General features: G+C 39.5%; 1 protein-coding gene across 2 annotated transcripts in view; it reads left to right on the forward strand.

Annotated features, from left to right (window-relative positions):
- LOC127451799 (transient receptor potential cation channel subfamily M member 4-like) overlaps window positions 1-10,734 on the forward strand; it is a 33,833-nt gene extending 23,099 nt beyond the window's left edge. For both annotated transcript variants that reach the window (XM_051716744.1, XM_051716745.1), the window contains 14 exons: window positions 379-524; window positions 628-740; window positions 855-950; window positions 1,041-1,087; window positions 1,169-1,404; window positions 1,889-2,004; window positions 2,104-2,236; window positions 2,331-2,505; window positions 3,203-3,368; window positions 5,401-5,582; window positions 6,212-6,344; window positions 6,988-7,060; window positions 7,422-7,521; window positions 9,273-10,734. In XM_051716744.1, coding sequence (XP_051572704.1) covers window positions 379-524; window positions 628-740; window positions 855-950; window positions 1,041-1,087; window positions 1,169-1,404; window positions 1,889-2,004; window positions 2,104-2,236; window positions 2,331-2,505; window positions 3,203-3,368; window positions 5,401-5,582; window positions 6,212-6,344; window positions 6,988-7,060; window positions 7,422-7,521; window positions 9,273-9,319 — 1,763 coding nt within the window. In that variant the 3' untranslated portion in view covers window positions 9,320-10,734. The remainder of the gene's footprint in view (window positions 1-378; window positions 525-627; window positions 741-854; window positions 951-1,040; window positions 1,088-1,168; window positions 1,405-1,888; window positions 2,005-2,103; window positions 2,237-2,330; window positions 2,506-3,202; window positions 3,369-5,400; window positions 5,583-6,211; window positions 6,345-6,987; window positions 7,061-7,421; window positions 7,522-9,272) is intronic.
- Window positions 10,735-21,237: the final 10,503 nt, after the last annotated feature.

A 21,237-nucleotide genomic window follows, 5' to 3' on the forward strand; every position in this document is an offset into this window, starting at 1 on the left:
AAACACAAAAGATGATAGGCAGAACGAAAGCCTCTGTCAACATTAATTTTCATTATATCATGTTCCCATATAATAAAAGGCTGTTAATGTACCAAACATCATCTTTTGTGTTCTGCAGAAAAAAAAAGAAAAAAAAAAGTAATATGGGTTTGGAACAACATAAGGTTGAGTATATGACAAAATAATTTTAATTTTGGGCTGAAATATTCCTTTAAAGAGATGACAGATGGGGCTGTTCCTGGATAAATTAGTATCCAAACATAAAATTAACAACATGAAAAGTAACTAAGACAAAAATTGCAAACCTCTTATAAGATGATTGTAAAATTTTAGGCCCTATTTTATACCCTGTGTTTTCTTTCATTGCTTTAATTCTAGATGTGTTCAGTGAGTGTGACCAGAGCGATGAAAGCCGCTCTTACAAGCTTCTCATCAGACAGTCATCTGTATGGGGAGGGGCCACCTGTCTGCAGATGGCTACAGCAGCAGATGCCCGCCTCTTTTTCAGCCATGATGGAGTGCAGGTTAGAAGTGGTTATGTTCCTCAGTAGTATGTGGTCTTAACTGTTTGGGTATAAATATTGCTTAGTAGATAGTGTCATAGTTCTTCAACTCTTTCTTGGCTAGAATTTATTGTCAGAAATTTGGTGGGGGGACATGGACAGCAACACAGAAGTGTGGAAATTGGTTCTCTCGTTTTTCATGCCTCCCTTCATCTTTTCCAACCTCATCAGTTTCAGGTTAGTACCTCATATTTTATGTTTTTGCTGTTGGAAGGTGGATTTAAAGTAAAATTTTCTGTCCAGTGCAGTTTTTAAAGTTTTCATGTCAAATCTATGTCCCTCTATCCTTAGAGAGCATGAGAAAGATGAAAAGAATGAGGAGCATCAACAGGGAAAAGAATTTGATAGTGTTGAGGGAGTGGAGTCATTGGCTGAAGTTATAAACACGTAATTGATGGTTTCTCAGCACCACAAACATTTTCAATGAATTACAGATGATATGCATAACATAAAGAGCTTAATATTTATGCTTTACAGGGAAGAAGACATGGAGGAATATAGTGCCTTAAAGGGAAACCCTGAAGGTGTGTGTCAGTGGCATGCTTCTGACATCCTGTTAAACTGTGATCCGCTGTGGGTAGTTTACATCTTTATTTCTTATACAGCAGGGCCAAATGCTGATACCCAGAAACGACCTTTTATATTTCATCGATGGCGGCAGTTCTGGTTTGCACCGGTCACTTCATTTCTAGGCAATGTGTTGATGTACTTCCTGTTCCTGTTCCTGTTTGCTTACGTCCTATTGGTCGATTTCAAGCCTCCACCTCCAAACGGACCTGCCCTTTCAGAGCTTGTGTTGTATTTCTGGGTTTTTACTCTGGTCTGTGAAGAGATTCGACAGGTATGAAAATTCTCAGTTGTTACACATACTGTGGTCCCAAAATTATTTGGAGATTTCTGGACACTGTAGCCACACTTAAAATGTTAAAATGGTTTTCTCAGCCATTTTAACAGCCAATTACTTATAACCAACATTTTACAAGTTTATTTCTAGTGGATGTATGAAGTCAGTTCACACAGGTATCCCAGCAGGGTAACCACATGTGTAGTTCATCATATTAACTCTGCACAACCAGAAACTGTCCAAATGCTTTTGTTTTAATTTTGAACTATACATTTATTGTTTAATAATTTTAAAACAAACAAACTTCTTTATGTAAAATGATTTGCATAAAAAGTGTGCTTGTACCTCCTGATATTTCGTTCCAGTATATAATGAAAACATTTATACAGTTTGGCTAACATGCCCAAATAATTTTTGGGGCCACTGTACATATACACATACACATACACACTCAATTGCTGAATCTAGAACTCCCCCTCAGACTTTCTTTGTAGGATCTAACTCTTTAGTTCAGAGGATGAAGTTGTATATCCAAGACATCTGGAACAAGTGTGACCTTACTGCCATCTTACTCTTCATTCTGGGGCTTGTCTTGAGGTGTGTTGCTTGTCTTCATTTAGAGAAATCTGCCCTGGAAGTATCTGTTTGTTTGTATATGTGACTGTATTTGTTAGTGCATGTGTGTCTGTGTTACAGGATGTTTCCTTGGTCATATAATTTTGGTCGTGCAGTAATGTGTGTAGACTATATGGTCTTCACTCTCAGACTTATCCACATATTTGCCGTTCACAAACAACTCGGCCCCAAAATCATCATAGTTGGCAAAATGGTGAGAAATAAGTGCTAAGTGTTTTATTCAGAACACGTGCTTAAATCTACTATGTGCATATAATTATACTCAAGTATTGTCATTTATTCCACAGGTGAAAGATGTGTTTTTCTTTCTGTTCTTCCTGGGGGTGTGGCTAATGGCATATGGAGTGGCCAATCAGGCACTGATATACTCCTACGATTCCCGTCCTGGTTGGATAACTCGGCGAGTGTTCTACAGGCCATACATGCACATATATGGGCAGATACCACTGGATGAAATAGATGGTATGTAGACTATAGTTTGGGACAAATTTGTCCCCAGAAATTAGCTAGATCTGACAAAACCTCCCTTTGGTGACATCTGCATTTGGTCAACCAATTCATGAATTATTTGAATAAACAAAACATATTTTCATTCTAAAAATGCTAAATGTTTCTTTTAGTGGTAGGATTTGGGTTTGAGTTAGTCATTAATAATTATAATTAGCTTTATATAACAACAATAGAAGTCCAAGGAATGTCCTCATTTGTGTGTGTTTGTGTGTGTGTGTGTGTGGGGGGGGGTTACGAGGAATTTTTTTTAGGTTACAAACCGGTAATTACAAGGGTATTATGCTATGTGATTGTGATTTATGAGGACATTTCTAGTGTCCCCATAATTCAAGTCACTTAAAAAAACATACTAAACTATGGTTTTTTTTTTGAAAATGTAAAAATGTAGAAAGTTTTTCGTGAGGGTTAGGTTTAGGGTTAGGGGATAGAATCTATAGTTCGTACAGTATAAAAATCATTATGTCTATGGAGAGTCCTCATAAGGATAGCCGCACCAACGTGTGTGTGTGTGTGTGTGTGTGTGTGTTTGCGTGCGCATGTGTGTGTTTGTATGTGTGTATTCTTAAGTCCCTATGTACAGTATATTACACCTCTTTTAGCTTATTTAATTGATTCTTTTGTAACAAGTCTTTTTTTTTTCTCTCTCTAGCTGACATAGAATATGGGAAAGACTGTACAGACAACATCACTCTTATCAATGAGGGAGCAGAGCCCTGCCCACAATCTGAAGCTAATTGGCTGGTGCTTATCCTGCTGTCTGTCTACTTGCTGGTCACCAATATTCTGTTGGTGAACTTGCTTATTGCAATGTTCAGGTAAAAAAAACTGCACATTCAGAGCTGAAAAAATATAAAAAATCGATATCTTTGATTTTCAGTTTATCCTTAAAACTATCAGCTCACATAGACATTATTGTATTGGAAACTTTGGATTCCAGTAGATATCTCTATAGATCTTGATGTTATATTGCTAGATGTACTACTGTATTTCTACAAGAGAGAAATAGTATTCTCAGTTGATTTGGCACAGGAGTCACAAGCAGGTGAAGCATATACTGTATATAAACACATAGTATTGTGCAAAAGTTTTAGGCACTTGTGAAAAAAGTGGGATAGTGAGGATGTCTTCAAAAATAATGCCATAAATAGTTTTCATTTATCAATTACTTCATACAAAGTCCAGTAAACATAAAAAAAAGCTAAATCAATATTTGGTGTGACCACATTTGCCTTCAAAACAGCACAAATTTTCCTACTTACACCTGGATACAGTTTTTCTTGGTTGTTAGCAGATAGGATGTTCCAATCTTCGTGGAGAATTCGCCACAGTTCTTCTGTCTATGTATGCTGTCTCAATTGCTTCTGTTTCTTCATTCAATCCCAGATTGAACCGATGTTCCGTTGGGGACTCTGTGGTGGCCATGTCTTCTGTTGCAGGGCTCCCTGTTTTTCTATTCTGTTCTATTTGCAAAATTAATGTTTGGGAGTCTAAAATTTTGATTTCCTAAAGCTGAAGATATAAATAACCATCTTAAGTCAAATGTTTTTGAGATCCATCTTACGTGCCTAAGACATTTGCACAGTACTGTATATGAAAAGATGAGTTGGTTAAAACATATACACCGATCAACCACAACATTAAAACCACCTGCCTAATATCGTGTAGGTCCCACTTGTGCCGCCAAAACAGCTCTGACCCATTGAGGCATGGACTCCACAAGACCTCTGAAGGTGTCCTTTGGTATCTGGTACCAAAACGTTAGCAGCAGATCCTTTAAGTCCTGTAAGTTGCGAGGTGGGGCCTCTATGGATCGGACTTGTTGGTCCAGCACATCCCATAGATGCTCAATCGAATTGAGATCTGGGGAATTTGGAGGCCAAGTCAACACCTTGAACTCTTTGTCATGTTCCTCAAACCATTCCAGAACAATTTTTGCAGTGTGGCAGGGTGCATTATCCTTCTGAAAGAGTCCACTGCCATCAGGGAATACTGTTGCCATGAAGGGGTGTACATGGTCTGCAACAATCTTTAGGTAGGTGGTACATGTCAAAGTAACATCCGCATGAATGCCAGGACCCAAGGTTTCCCAACAGAACATGCCCAGAGTGCCTCCTCCGGCCTGCCTTGTTCCCATCCTGCTGCCATCTCTTCCCCAGGTAAACATGATCTAAAAGAAAACGTGATTCATCAGACCAGGCCACCTTCTTCTATTGCTCCATGGTCCAGTTCTGACACTCACGTGTAGGCAATTTGTAGGCACTTTCGGCAGTGGACAGGGGTCAGCATGGGCACTCTGACCGGTCTGCGGCTATGCAGCCGCATACGCAGCAAGCTGCGATGCACTGTGTGTTCTGACACCTTTCTATCATGGCCAGCATTAAGTTTTCCAGCAATTTGTGCTACAGTAGCTTTTCTGTGGGATCGGACCAGATGGGCTAGCCTTCGCTCCCCAAGCACATCAATGAGCCTTGGGTGCCCATGACCATGTCGCTGGTTCACCGGTTGTCCTTCCATGGACAACTTTTGTTAGTTACTAACCACTGCATACGGGGAACATCCCACAGGACCATCTGTTTCGGAGATGCTGTGACCCAGTCATCTAGCCATCACAATCTGGCCCTTGTCAGAGTTGCTCAGATCCTTACTCTTGCCCATTTTTCCTGTTTCCAACACATGAAATTCAAGAACTGACTGTTCACTTGCTGCCTAATATATCCCACCCCTTGACAAGTGCCATTGTAATGAGATAATAAATGTTATTCACTTCGCCTCTCAATGGTTTTAATGTTGTGACTGATCAGTGTATGTAGATACATGTATACTGTATGTGTGTGTCTATGTCTACAGTTACACATTCAATAAGGTCCAGGAGCACAGTGATGTGTACTGGAAGTTCCAGCGTTATAACTTGATCGTGGAGTATCACTCACGGCCCTGCCTTGCCCCACCCTTCATCATCATCTCTCACCTGCATATTTTCTTCAAGAGGGTCATCCGGAGAGTTCCCTCTGTTAAGATCCAACACTTTAGTATGTTCTCCTTCTAGTTCTTTAAGAAACATGATTCATTCTTATATTACTATAAAATTTACACTGGCCCTAAAAAAGTATTTAGACACTTCAGCCACACTTGAAAATGCACAAGTGTTTTGCATTCACAAAAATGTGTGTGAACGTCTGTCAAGTGGCATTTATTTTAAGGAAAGATAGAAAACTTTTGAAGCAAACATTTAAAAAAAAGAAGTTTAAAGTTCAGTTTCAAATTTTAAAACAATTACGACAAAAAGTATTCAGACACTTTCTAGTTGAACAGACTTAATGGAACATGTCCATAGTTAATGTGTTGAAATATACCTGTGGTTACTTATCTTGGACACCTGTGTGAACTTAAGGGGAACTGAATTCATAAAGTACTTCTACTAAAAATGACCTTGAGACCAGTTGGTTAAAGGTAACTGCAAAATGGAAAATGTAATTCTAAGAAAAGGTCTGTTTGCAAATGCTACTTTTTATTTTTTTTATGCAATAAAATTCATACATTTTAGATGAGACAAATGTTCAAAAGTATCCAAATAACTTTTGGGGTCACTGTACATCACACAATCCAACTTGATAACCCACAAGTTTGTCTTTAACCCTGGGTGTATTTCTATCTTTAGTGTTGAACCTGAAAGGCAAAGAGGCCAGTTGGCTGAATACATGGGAGTCCACTCTAAAAGAGAACCTGCTTTCCACGCAAGGCAAGAAACAAAGAGAGAGTGACACAGAACGACTCAAACGTACCTCCACAAAGTCAGTAACTCTAACTTCCCCTCTCTATTCTCAAATCAACAATTATCAACCTAAAGGTGCACTCAGTTTTTATTGTTTATGTTGTGCTCTCCAATATGGCAGTCATCTTGGACTTATACTGACATCTAGTGGCATGAATGCAGCATCATGCAAAAGCAAACCCGTTCAGTTACTGATGCTTTTGTAGATTGCGCTGTTCACAGTCAGCTATGATTCATTTATTCCATGACCAAAAGTGTTCAATAATAGGGTCATGTGATCTCAACAAGGCAGCCCCAATGAAGATACTGATATGCCTAGATCTAATGTCAGTGTACATGATTTTAAACATATTTCAAAGGGACTATAGAGGTAAAACTTTTTCTTAATGAGGAACAAAAATACTTAGTGCAGCTTTAATTTAATTTTCTCCTTAATTGTGAGTTTTAGAAATGATAGTGAAAGGGGAACATGCTGTCCCTGACAAGTAGATATGTATTAGTGTACAACCAGAGGGGGCATTTAGTAACCTCACAGTGGCAGCTCTTGTTACGTGTTTCTGTGCGTGTGAAGGGGGGAGACATGGAGACTGTCAAATCCTGGCACTGGCATCTTGAATAACAGCATGTATGTGTATTGAATATGTGTCTATATGTGTGTATAGGGTGGACAATGTACTGAAGCAGATGGGAGAGATTCGAGATCATGATCGCAGGTTGAGAAAGCTGGAGTCAGAGGTTAGTAAAAGCTGTGCGCACCCATCTACCTGTGTCCATTGAGCACAGTGACATGTGTTTTAAAATTACAGCAAGCTAGATTGTGCACACATGTTTGTGTGGGGGTGACAGTATAGGTCTTGCCTTATTTGAGTTGCAGCTGTTGTATTTGCTTGCTCAGCGCAGACCAAGGAGCATTCGTCATTCACCCTATCCCTGTACAACCCCCCTCATCCAAAGCCTCCAGTAGAATGTAGATCTGCTTTGAATATCTTCCAAGTTGTCAGACAAGCAATGTAATTAATGAACTTGGGTCTTAAAGGAGACCTTAGGTTTATGACTAATATTCTATGTGGCTCTTTATTATTTGTTTGTTCCTCAGGTGGAGTACTGCTCTAATGCCCTCTCCTGGATAGTGGAGGCACTTTCTCAGAGTGACCTAATAAAAAAGGCTAGTCCGCCACCACCTCCTCCTTCCAAAGGTGTGGTGTTTACTTACTCTCTCTCCCTCTCTCTCTTATTGCTGCAGTAAGATGTAGTCAAATTGTAGTTTTTTTTTTTTAAGTCAAATTGTTGTTTGTGTTTGTAAGTGGTTGTAACACTGATGCAAAATTAGACATACATATTACAGTTATTTCTTTTGTCAGTTTAATTATTGATGGAGGCATAACCCTCATGATCATTATACTGTATATACTCACAGCTGCAGGTTCGGGGAAGCTACTTTGAAACTGTAATGTGCCAAGCTACAAGATACTCATGATCTAGTCATCCTATTCTTTTGAAAAAAAAAAAAAGTAGTTAGCTAGACAACAAGCTACTAACAAAGAGTAGCAAACTACACTGAAGCTACTTAAGAGGGCATTATCCTTTAAATATGTAACTATTCAATAGCTTAATCAGACCCAATTTTTCCTAACATAAAAACATTAAGGATATTTGAATGAACAATTGCAAATAGGGTGACAGCATTTAAAGGATAAATTTACACAAAATACACTTAAACAACATGAATACAAACTAATTTATATAACGAAAACGTAGTAGTGAACAGCAGCATTGAACAAAAAATGTTTGCTACATCAAAGGAGACCTGAAATACAGCACATAAACTCGAATTGTTTTTTTTTAGGCTACGTCCACATTAATCCAGATACATTTGAAAACTGCGTTTTCATTTTCGAAACATTCTCTGTCCACACTGTCGTTTTCAAGGTTTTCCAAAAGTTGCTTGTCCACACTGAAAACTCTTAAATCCCCTTACTGCGCATGTGAAAAATCAATGTATGGTCTGAAAAACAGTTGTCCGTGTGTTCTGTTGCCAGACAGTAATTCCGAGGAAAATTCCTGTCACCTTTGAAATAATACAATGTGAAGGTTGTACAAAGTAACATTTATTTTAACAATGCTATAGAAGTAGAGAGCAGGCACAACAACACGCTAAAACATGGGCAGCCATCTTGATTGTTTTGGGCTGAATGGATCACATGACTGCGTCACATGACAACAAATACATCATTGTTTTTAGATATCTCAGTTTTCCCTGTCCACACGTGAAGACGCATATTAAAATGTATCCACTTGAGAGAGCATTTTCGAAAAGCTCAGAAAAGCTCTGTTGTGCCCTTTAAGGGTGCAAAAATGCTGTTTAGAATTTACTCTATAAGAGCGAGAAGATGGTTTAACATGAACCGATTCACTAGAACGATACAGAATTTTGCACCCTACATATGAGGGAAAGGAAAGTTTAGGAGAGCATGTCTGATTTTTCCCTCTGCAGTAAAGCTACATGCACAAACATGTGACATTTACAACACATATGTAGCATTTGTTTGCTCTACACCTATACTTGTTGGAACAATAACTTGTTACTGGAAAAGCTGTTTCGAAAACAGCTGAACTACTGTCACGCTACTGGAAAATGTAGTTACAATACAGTAAGTTAGAAACTTCGCTACTCAGTTAGTCCCCAACACTGTATTGCTGTAATAGGTATGTGGAAGGGTCATAGATGTTTTAGCATCGCTCATAGTTGCATGCATTTTTTTTTATGTTTCAATTAAAGTAATTAAATCAAATATTAACATACAGATACATTTTTAATCTAAAGTCATATTAAAGATCAAACAACAGATTTACATTTGACAAATTCTCTGCATTCTATCAACCACTTTACTAAGTATTTCTGTATTATCTGTTGTTAACTTTGGTATCTCTTTTGACTGTGTTTCAGGTATAGCCTCTAAAGGTTCCACTTTTCGCAGAGGGAAATTAAGATAATACTGATTAGCACCCGTCACACAGATACACACATTGCACAAACGTGTGCTTATTCAAATATTCTGGGTCATGGAAATAAAATGAGTTTAGGTTACAGGTTTTGTTAACCAGGGGGTCATTCTTTGTATGCTGTGCCTTTTTTACCTTAATGATGACTTTGATTTTTTTTTTTTTTTTTTTTTTGAACATTGCATAAGGAGAAGGATATGTTTATTGTTCTGATAACAACACTGGATGAGCTTAAGCATCTGACTTCTGAATTTGATCTGCAAACGTATAAAATAATTGATAGTGGAATGTGACACAACAGGGAAGAAGTAAAACCAAAATGTTCTGTGTTTCTTAAAAAATACATGATGTAGATATATTGTTAGTTGTATATATTATCCACTTGCAAATGAATGACTGATATAAAAACTGAATTGCAATAGGGTAACAGGGTAGAAGGCTATAGGGTGGTAGAAGGCTATATTAGCTACAGATCTGTGATGTTGTGTAACATTGGGATAGGGTCAATTGCAACTTTTATTCAATACCTATTTGTAACATTTTTTTTTTTTTTATTCAGTTGATTGACCTTGTGATTTTATCTAACAGGGTGTGTAAAATTGGGACAAGGAAGTGTTGAGATTTGTTTTGTGTTCCTAGTTTTATTTCCCATGAAAGGTCATGTCATATTTGGAAATTGATGTCATAATTGGTTGGATAAATTTGTTAAAGCTGCCATTAGTTCATACTAACAGGGTTGGAAGCATTACTTAAGGACAGGCAGAAACACATGTACTACTAATGAAGAAAATGAAAAATAAAATAAAAAACTGTTTAACATATCTAAAACAAGAAATTCATTTTTGATGAGTATTTCATTTGATTATGACAGAATTCCATTATGTAATGTGAAAAATAGTACCTGGGGACATAGGAAAAACGCATGTCTCTGACTGTAAAGTGATTACAAAAAACATAAAAATATATGTTCAAATAAGTGTATAATTTTGTGTAAATATATATCCAAACTTAATACATAATCCTCTTGGGAGTAATTTCAGTCTCAACATGTTTTAAATGTAATATGATTTTTTTATAGATAATAAGATTTTTCTCAGGGACTGAAAAGGCACTGCATACTGATAATGCCTTGGACATCTCATCAAATTTATACATTTATTTTTACATTCGTTCTTGTTTTTTTTTTTGTTGTTTTTTTTAATTGTACAAAATCTCTTTAAATCATTGGTAAAATGTTTGCTACCCATGTTTTTTGTTCTTTTGTAAATGTGTTTTTAATTTGTTAGTACATGTAAGTACACTGTCAACAATTACACTATGATAACATTATTATTGTATCTGTTATTGATATATCTGTTATTGATATATTTATATTTTCAGTGATATTTTATTATCATGTTTAAAAAGACAGCAGTTTTTAAAAATGACTTCAATTTACTGAATAAACTTGAATTTGTTTGTAAATTCTCCTCTTTTTATTTGTATTCTCAGTCTTTATTAATGGCCATCTGTAATGACCCTGTCCCCTTTCTAGTAGTGTTTGATTACTAGGTTGGCATGGTCTTAGTCTCCTACAAGCCTTACATGGCAAGAGCATAGGCCAGATCAGGATCAGGTTGTCATCTTCAGTAACTGTGGAGAAAGGAGAGAGGGTGGGGGGGCTAAATCAGCACATAATCTCAGCACAGGTTTAGCTGCTCGCTCAGTGTAAATGTGGAAGTGCTGCTGTGCAGAACAGAATCTATGAGCAAACTGTTTTACTTGCATGAACTTTTTAAAGTTTTTTTACTAATTTGCAAAGGTAAATTTGAAAGGTTGAATGTCAATGTGCTTAGAAACCCATAATAGATTAAATAATCCAAAATAAAATCAAAGGCGTCATTCTCTCTATATAGAGAACTTTATCATATGGACCCAAAAACTTCCCAATTAATGTGGCAAAGCTTTTAAAATAAAACTTATCTAATAATTTACCCAAACACTCAAATACACTGGAGATGCTGGTTGAAATGACTCATGGGTTGCAAAGGGAAGTGACCTATGTCGAGCACAGTCTCAGAGCTAAATGATTTTACAAGGGAGGATTTCATTTTAACAACTTCTGGTCTGACTGCTACATCATGAATTAAGTAGGTCAAATACAGATGCCAGGCCATGTAAACTCAGCTGTTCTCCTCTGAGTAGAAAGAGCAGTGTAAAAGAAGAGAAGGAGTGAAGATGATCAGGGCCAGATATTTTGGAGGCATGTCTGCATACATATCTACTTTCAAACACATTGCAATTTAACTTCTTGCTAACCTCCCCCCACCCTGTTTGTACATTTATTAGTTCAGAGTGAATTGTTAATTGTAAAGTGTTGAATTCGCATTGGAACATTTAGTGTAACTTTTTTTTTTTTTTTTTTTTCTGCTCAGCGGTTGCTGGTCAGAAGTAACTCAAGGTTAGGTAACTTAAAGGAGTTCTCAGTTATGTTTCTTTGTAATATCAACTGTCTCAGATGCAGTGCTGGGTAGATTACTTCTGACATGTAATCTGGTACTAATTACAAATTATGAGGCTTAAATCCTAATCAGTTACATAATCTTTTATATTGCACTTTTAGGTTATCTAATCTCATTACTTTTGGATTAATCATTGCATGTTTTAATGAAAATCTAATCATTCGTTTTAAAAGTATTAAGTACCAATTAATACTAATTTAATTAAACATTAGAAAACATAAAATCAAAGAGAAACTTGCTATTTTTCAGTTGCTCAGTAAAACAAAGGTGCTTACAAGATAGAAGACAATGATAACATGCTTGAATTTAAAAAATAAATGAAATTTGTGTCAGGGTTGTATGTGTTTTTGTTCTATGCCATGTTAGTTCCTGTTTCATCGTCATGTGTTCTCCCTTATCCAAGTATTTAACCCTCATGTTTGTCCATTGTCCATTGTCGAGTATTGTTAATGTAATGTTGTTTGGTAGCCAAGTCAAGTCAAGTCTAGTTTTATTTAGTCAAGTTTATGTTTATGTTTTATTTCACGTTTGAAAGCACTGTAAATAAACTGCACTTGGGATCATTGCAATTCATCATCGTCTCTTTGTTTGCCTTGTTGCCAGCCCACGTTACAGTTAGGAATAGGGACTGGATTTTTTATTTTCCAGCTTTGAAATCAATATTGACTGAATGTGTTATGTACGATTTGTACCTCCTCATAATTATTCATGAGAAGGTGACAAGAAGACAAGTGCTTTTTCTGCCATCCTGAAGCATAGGCCAAAATACATTTACATGGTGCTAAAGCACAAAGTTGCATGTGACCAACACCTCTGAAATGTTTGTTTGCAAAATGTGTTTTTACAGAAGAGTGTCTAAAATTATAGACAGGTGGATGAGGGCTTATTTGAATGCTTGAAGTGTTATTTTCAAAGCAAGGTGCAAATACAAACAGCTCATCATTTATTTGTGCATTAATTAATAAACTTAATTTAAAACAAAAAACCAAATCTCCTTTGTGGATTTGTAGATTACACGTTGCCCCTGGCAATCAGCACCACTATGGATTGGAATCTAGCGGAGAGTGCTAAACGGGCACACCTGTCTTCAATCATCCTCGTTAAGAGAAGAGGATTTAAATGCTGTTGTGGTACTACTCATGTGAGCACCGACTCCACACATAAACTAATGTGTTCTTTGTTCTCACCATTACAGAGACAGACTAACCCTTGCATGGCTGGTGCTCACCGTGATTCCCGTTCACCCTCTGCACAAATTAATTCATCGCCCCGAACGAGCCACTACAAACCACCTCACCAAACACAGAGACTGCAACATCACAACTCCACACAAGCCACCTCTACCAAGCCTTCCCCACACTCATCCTCGCTGCACTGTGTTCAATAAAAGGGCCCCTTTGTTGTATAATTGCATTACCTTTCTGTGTTCGCTTCCTTTTGCCCGCCACAGTTATGGAGAATGTGGGTAATTTATGACGACGCCAGGAGGTAATGATCATCTGTCTCTCTCCCCACAGACATAGCCCTCTCCCCCGAAATGGAAGATGTGTTCTGACATCTCACTGAGCTGGCCATGCAACAGTAACGGATCACGGAGCAGCTAACTATGGGCCAGGAACAGCTCGCCGCCAGACAGGAACGGACCGAGCGTGAGCTAGTACAGCTGCGAGTGGAGAACGCAGCACATACAGCCGCACCAGAACAATGGCAACCCACCCTGCGGCTAATGACAAAGCTCACAGAGCATAATGATGTGGAGGCAGTTCGTGGCCGAACATGAGGAGTAGGATAAGGATGAGTGGGCACGTATTATCGCCCCTATTTGACAAGGGAAGCGCAGCATGCCTATTATGCTCTTCCAGCCATTTCAATGAACGATTACAAGGCCTTGAAGAGATAAATCTTTGCTTTGGTGGGTTTGTCGCTGGTGCGTGAGGCTAAACAGTTTCGCGAGTGGCTGTATGAAACTTGTGTCCTGATCAGTGTCCAAGCCACCCACTTGTCTCATCTGGTTCACTTGTGGTTACTACAAGGAAACCCTAATGTCCTCCAAGTAACAGAAAAAGTGGTGATGGATAAACTTCTGCATGCTTGTCCATGGCCACTGTGGAAAGCGATGGGTATGACTAATTCCACCACCCTGGCTGAGCTGGTGGAAGCGGCCGAGTTGGCGGAGGTGATGCACGCCGGGGACAGGGTTCCCATTGTTCCTCGAAGGGGCCCTCCAGAGCAGTGACCAGCAGAGGGCACCCCAAGGGCAGACCACCATGCAGAGCTCAACAACCCGTAGGAATAATTGATTCCGACTGACCCAAATCCACCTGAAGAACGGGTTTGGTTCGCTGGCTGTGTTCCATCAGGTGGCTCCTCCCAATGCTCCATTCCGGGAAATGAGGCTGAATGGACGGCGGACTTGGACCCTTTTATACTCTGGTAGCTCCATTAGCTTGGCCCAGCCTGACCTCATGATGACCAAGAAGCTGGGAAATCGGTCATCCCAGTCACCTGTTGGTAATACCCTGTCTATGGTAATACCCAGTATGTGCCATCTGCCACTGCTACCATCTCCACGGGCTGGGTTCCTGGACCTTGGAAGTTGTGCTGCTGAAGTCTCTCCCCGTACCCCTCTTGTTGTCACCACAACTCCACCCTCGGCCTGGAGATGATCACAACACTTCCCATGGAATCCCAGAGTGCTGCCGGTGCTGCTGGCTACGGAAAGTGAGAGGGAAAGTGAGTTGAAAAATAAAAATATCAATATCTTTTCTGATCTCTTCCACCAGATCAGTTCAGGAGGTTAATTTTCCAGAGACTAAAGAGAGGATGGTCGACTGAAACATTGCTAGGGACAAGTCAAAGTGTTGAAAGAAGTCTAGCAGCATCACGGTCCCTTACCTTCTCCTTATTTTCTTGTAGAAAATTGATTACTTTACCGCATGGCCAGCAGATGGGGTAAGGAAAACTGAATGCTGGTGGTGCCGCAGAGCAAGACCGAAGCCATAATAACGCTGGCCCATTCTCATCCCCTAACTGGACATCCTAACTGGACTGGACATCTGGGCACCCAAAACACCATTCAATGAATACGAGACAGATTCCACTGGCCTGGTTTAGATGGAGAGGTGAAGAGGTTCCGTCATTGTGCAAGGTGTGCTAGCGTACCGTGCCCCAGCAACTGCCACCAAGTCCCCTAATACTGTTGGCTTGACTGAGGTGCCCTTTGAGCACATAGGTATGGACATTGTGGGGCCGCTGCCAAAGTCTGCCCGGGGACACGAGTATATCCTTGTCATCGTAGATTATGAAACCCGTTACGCAGAAGCCATTCCTCTGTAGAAAACCACCTCTCGTAACATCGCCAAGGAGCTCTTTATGCTGGTGAGTAGAGTCGGCATCCCGAAGGAGATCTTCACAGAACAGGGTACTCCATTTTTCACCCAGTTAATGGCTGACCTGTGTAAGTTGATGCGCATTCACCATCTGTGCACCTCAGTTTACCACCCACAGATGGACAGACTTGTGGAGCCTTTTAACCAAACCCTAAAACGCATGTTGCACCAGGTGGTGGCTGAGTATGGGCACGACTGGGTCCTGTAAATAAAGAAGGGCTACTGCCAAACCTATTAATTAGATGTTGGATTCCAACAGGATGGCCCTTTGAAGGTCTCTGAGTTGTTCTGTCTTTTCTAAGCACTGAAGAAAAGAAATTATTTACAAATTGATTCTGTTATTAATTTTATCTGACTACAATTTTATATTAACCTGACTCCAATTTAAATTGACCTCTAATTTAGATTACAGTTCTAATTAACTTCTGATCATTCTTTTAATTTGATCTTTTTAAGTTATTGATTACTCTGAATCATCTTAATTTTCATTTGTCCTTTTGATCAATACTTGAATGTCGCTTAGAGTCTCACGCCGGCCGTTATTTCAATTACGAGACAAGTGTCACAAGCGAGCCAGTTCAGTTCATAGTCAGAGGTTGTAGGGTAATCTAAATATCATCTGATTTGGCTTCTCTCATAATCAGATGATACCATCGCTTAGACACGTACATACAACTTGCTATGATTGACGATAAGCAGTGACTGAAGTCTTACATGGATTCTCCTATCATTAAGCTTCAGTAATGGTCTTATCCTGATCTCATACTTGCGGTAACAAACCATATTTTAACACAATCTACCGGTCATAAATGATTTCGGAAGAATTCAGAATAAATCAAATAATAACAATTTATTTGCCAGGTAGGATATAAAACCATTCTCGCATGTCCTGTACATGTTCTATGAGAGATCGATGGGGCGATGGTTGTTGCGGTGGTGGTGGCGTAGTGGACTAAAGCACTGAACTGGTAAGTAAAAGTTGTTGGTTCAATCCCCGCAACCACCACCATTGTGGCTTTGAGCAAGGCACTTAACTCCAAGTTGATCCAGGGGGATTGTCCCTGTAATAAGGGCACTGTAAGTCGCTTTGGATAAAAGTGTCTGGCAAATGCATAAATGTAAATGTAAAACATTGTTACAAGAATTCAGTCAAACCCAGTTTCACATATTATCAGAATAAACAAACAGTCCTAAAAATAAGAGAAACACACTTGGCAAACAGAAACTACACACAACGACAGTATGGGAGATCTGAATACAGATTCCCTGAGCTTCTTGGCAACTTTCCTTAAATACCCAGACAGAATAAACATTGTTTACCAAATGGTATTATCCTTTGAACAATGAGAATTTGGGGGTGAATGGGTTCTTGACTTCCTGGGATTTAACCTTATTAACATACAGGAGATCATTTAAATTGTAGGTCAAGTAGGGGGATAGACCTCCAGAATTATGCAATATTTGGCAAAGACCTTATAACTTTGTCACCATTAGTTTTACCAACATGGGAAAGAGACCATAATACCAGTTGCACAGAGACCTCTTAAATGATATCAAACACATACAGTTGCATTCTTTGTTTTCATGGTATTTGTTATATTTTTACATATAAATCTTGCATCTTTGCATTGGTCCTGAGCTGTTGAAGGGGAGAAGGGGGAGAGAGTGAAGAGGGGGCACTGTGGTGATATTCAGGTGTAGATTTCAGCTTTTGTGAGAGAGTTCTATGATGTTGATCCTTGCAGAGTTCTTTGACTTTTACCGGAAATGGCGCCTTTTGGGTGTAGACATCCTGGTGCCAGCCTTACAGTCCTAATGATCCCATATGTCCTGTTTGGAGTATGAGAGGTGCCCCAACCTCTATCGGCTTCACTCACTCTGTTTGAACTGCTGTTTGGGAGACAACACTGGGGGCTGCTGGATGTCGCAAAGGAAGCTTGGGAGCAACAATCATCGCCCCATCGATCTCTCATAGAACATGTACAGGACATGCGAGAATGGATCGACAGGGTCATGCCGCTCGTGAAGAAATTCCTCCTGAGGCCCAGCATGCCCAGCAATGGATCTTTAACCGAACCAGCTCAGGCACAAGAGTTCCACCCTGGCGACAGTGTCCTGGTGCTCCTTCCATTAGCCAATGCCACGTTCCTCGCTTTCTGGCAAGGACACTACACAGTGGTCAAGCAGGTGGGGCCTGTAACCTATTGGGTCTGCCAACCGAGTCGCCATAGGACTGAACAGGTCTATCATGTCAACCGTCTCAAATATTGGATGGATAGCACTCCCCAGCTAACAGCCCTGGTGAACAGCTGACTCCCTCTCAGAAGTCTGACCTGCAGCACTTGGTGCAGAAGCTTTCCGAAGTTTTCTCTGAGACCCAGACCAAATTCAGGTGGCAGCTCAAGGCATCTACATGCCAGCAGGAGTCATTGTATGGCAGCAGCCCTATAGAGTACCTGAGGCTCACAGACAGGCTATTGAGGAGGAGATTCAGTGGATGTTACACCTAGGAGTCATCGAGGAGTCAGGCAGCCCATGGTTCAGCCCGATCGTGATGGTACCAAAGCCTGATGGCAGCTACAGATTCTGTAATGACTTCTGTAAGCTCAATAAGGTCTCCTGGTTCAATTGATATTCTATGCCCCAGGTGGATGAGCTCATCGGATGTCTGGGAAGGGCCCAGTTCATTTTCACAATTGACCTCACTAAGGATTACTGGCAGGTACCCCTGACCCCTACCACGAAGGAGAAAACCACTTTTAGCACCCCCATGTAGGCACTGGCAGTACCGGTTCCTTCCCTTTGGGCTGCATGGGGCCCCAGCCACCTTCAAACGCATGATGAACATCATTCTAGGACCCCATTGGTCCAGTGCAGCCGCTTACATCGACAACATAGTCATTCACTCGGAGAGCTGGAAGGACCATCTCATTCGTCTCCGGAGGGTGCTGTCTGACAAAATACATATTTTGTTCAAGGTGAATACTGTAACTAGGTGTATGTAAACTTCTGACCCACTGGAATTGTGATATAGACAATCTGTCTGCAAACAATTGTTGGAAAAATTACTCATGTCATGCACAAAGTAGATGTCCTCATTGACTTACCAAAACTATAGTTTGCTAATACTAAATCTGTGGAGTGGTTAAAAAATGAGTTTTAATGACTTCAAACTAAGTGTATGCAAACTTCTGACTTTAACTGTAAATCAAAAGTTTTTTAAATAAAAAAAAAGCCCCTGTTGCAGGGGCTATAAAACACATTGTTTTTCTTAAAGGTGCAGTATGTAAGATTCAGAAACCCTTGTTATTAATGACACCTGTGGCCGTTTAGTGAACTTCAGCCTGTTGCTTGTGATCACACACACTGTATAGGGACGCGAGCGAGCATGACTCCATAGGGAAGCGAGACTGAACGTGATTCACCGGCATCATGATCAAAGTTGAGGTAGCATAATTAAAATTACATAGTTATGATTGTTTTACTACAAACTTTGAGACTGTATATTATATTTGAATCTCCAGTGCTGGAACAGGGCTAAAACAAAGTGTGGATATAGGTCTGACTATGCGAGACAGTAGTTTGAAGTAATCACTTTTCTTTGCATGATACATTGACTGCATTTATACGATAGCCTATGTCGCCGTTAGCTAGCTAGCCAGCTTTATCAATAGCTGTTAGCTAAATTTGGTGGATGATGACAGTAGTTGTTTATAAAATAGACTATACATTATAAATATGTTGACACAATTCAGTATTGATGTGATCCCATCACAACTGTCATTTTGAAATATCAATGTGCTATTGTTTTATAATAATAGATTGTATATATTTTCTGTATAACCAAGTTATGTTACACTAATTAATGGAGCTTTTTGCATTATCTTGAACATTGTCTAGCATTCATTTCATGTGTTATCGTAGTTTACCTTGCTGAATAATTACAGATGAACATTATGTCAGTTACTGTGAATCAGCATACCTGACTTTTAGTATAAAGAGAAGATCATTGAAATTATTTGAAAGTTACGAAGCAAGGTAGCTTGCAATTCGTCAATGTTAGCAGGCAAGTTCAAGTTAGCTAAAATTATACAGCTCAATCCTTATGGCACTGTATTTCACATGCTTTGCAGTTACGTAAGCTTACCTGTCCAATAAGAAAAATGCCAATTCAGAGTCGGTTTTGATCCCCAAAACCGAATGAATGTCCCTTCAGGAATCAAATGCCCTGTCGATGTTCACTCTAGTTTTCGCTCGATCACGATCACGTTCCCGCTTAGCCAGACGGGATTCAGTAAATGTTTTTTTTTTTTTTTTGGCTTACTCAGAGTTTGTGTAGGAGTCGGTGTTGTGCTGGGAGCCGGACGTTTGCTGGATTCCATCTCTAAGATAATGTTACCTAGTGTTGCATTGTTGATGCTGTTGAATAGCGGAAGAGAAGCTACTGTCTGAGGCGAGGCTCTCGGGAGCGCACATAAACGTCACATCCTTTGGATCTTCCCGGCAAAAGCGACCCACTCCCTTTGCATGAAAATCAGTCTACAGGCTTGAATAAGCAACCTAAGAAGTCCAGGAAGGGCTCATTTTTTAAGTTGCGTTACAAGCCGTTCACACATTGGCAAAAACAAAGGCGAATATTACATGAAAAATGTTACATATTGCACCTTTAAGTGGGCCAAATATATTTGTTATGAAAATTTTTCAAACTGGGCTCACGTTGACTGACCAATCATAATAGAGATTAATATATACTTGAGATGTTATTAAATGCCAAATGTGACTGAAAATAACAGAAGAGGTATTTGTTACTCAAAAATCTTGCAGTCTCAAAAGTGTTTGCCTAAGCTGACAAATTTTGCCCTATATTTATTGTCCCTTTATTTACAGGATATGACCTTAACCCCCCCTGTAGGCCTTTTAACCCAAATGTGGGGGCCTTTTACCTCTCGCCACCTTTTAAAACATTTTTTAAATATTTTTTTCAATCTTGATACACTTTGTGACCAGAAAGAAAGCACATTTTACTTAAGGTGTGCCTTTAGCCCAGTTGAACCCTACGTGCACAAACACACAAGCAGACGAACCAGCAAAAACACATATAATACAAACAGTATAAATAAGGTGGCAAACTAATCAGGGACTGCTGAGAAAAATGAACAATCAAGGACTAACAAGAGGGTGTGGCAGGGAAGACTAATAAGCAAAGAACAAAAGCCATGTCAAAAATCAAAACACATAGAAAATGTAAAGACAGGGCTGTCCGGGTATGGATCCTGACATAATTAAGCTTCAGTGTCCACTTTACGAGTTGTCCCACTTTACCTGCACGCACCTTACATGAAACTGCGAAAACAAAATGAAGAGGACAATAGGTGGATCTGAACTTGTGAATGAGGAATGAACTGAGTAAGAGAAGGAATAGAATATAGGTACTGTAAATAGACAGATGGGGGGCAGCTGTGGTATGCTCAGGCTGGAGCAGGTCTATGGGGAATCAGTGGTGCACTGTGCCAGAGAAGGTCACATTACCCTGACTGTGGTATAGTGTGGTTTTAAATAGAAAGGCTCACACCCCACCCAGCCCTCAGCACACTATTTTGAGGACACATGAGAGGGAGAGGGTCGGAAGGCACTTGACTGCCACAGCCAAGATTGATGGACTGCTGCTCCAAAAAAATAAAAGTGGAGAGCTGATCAACCAGTGTGTGTGAGTGTTCAATAGTTTCTAATTGGGCTGGCCCTGTCTCGCATCACCTTTATGATTTTTATGTTTTTATTGACAGCTGGATTTATGACCAATAGGTCACATATGAACGAGCTCATTGTAAATAACTGTAATTAAATGATTTACGGATGCAATAAAATTTTAAATGTAGTGTGCATGTCCAATCATTTATATGACCACACTTACTATAAATCAATAAGACAATGGTAACCTCTATTAGCCTATACGTACAAGTATATAATTACTAATGCTAATCACTCTATCTCACTGTTGGATTTATTAAATAATGCCTCT

The sequence above is a fragment of the Myxocyprinus asiaticus genome, chromosome 14, assembly GCF_019703515.2.
Source record: "Myxocyprinus asiaticus isolate MX2 ecotype Aquarium Trade chromosome 14, UBuf_Myxa_2, whole genome shotgun sequence".
In the NCBI taxonomy this organism is placed as follows: domain Eukaryota; kingdom Metazoa; phylum Chordata; class Actinopteri; order Cypriniformes; family Catostomidae; genus Myxocyprinus; species Myxocyprinus asiaticus.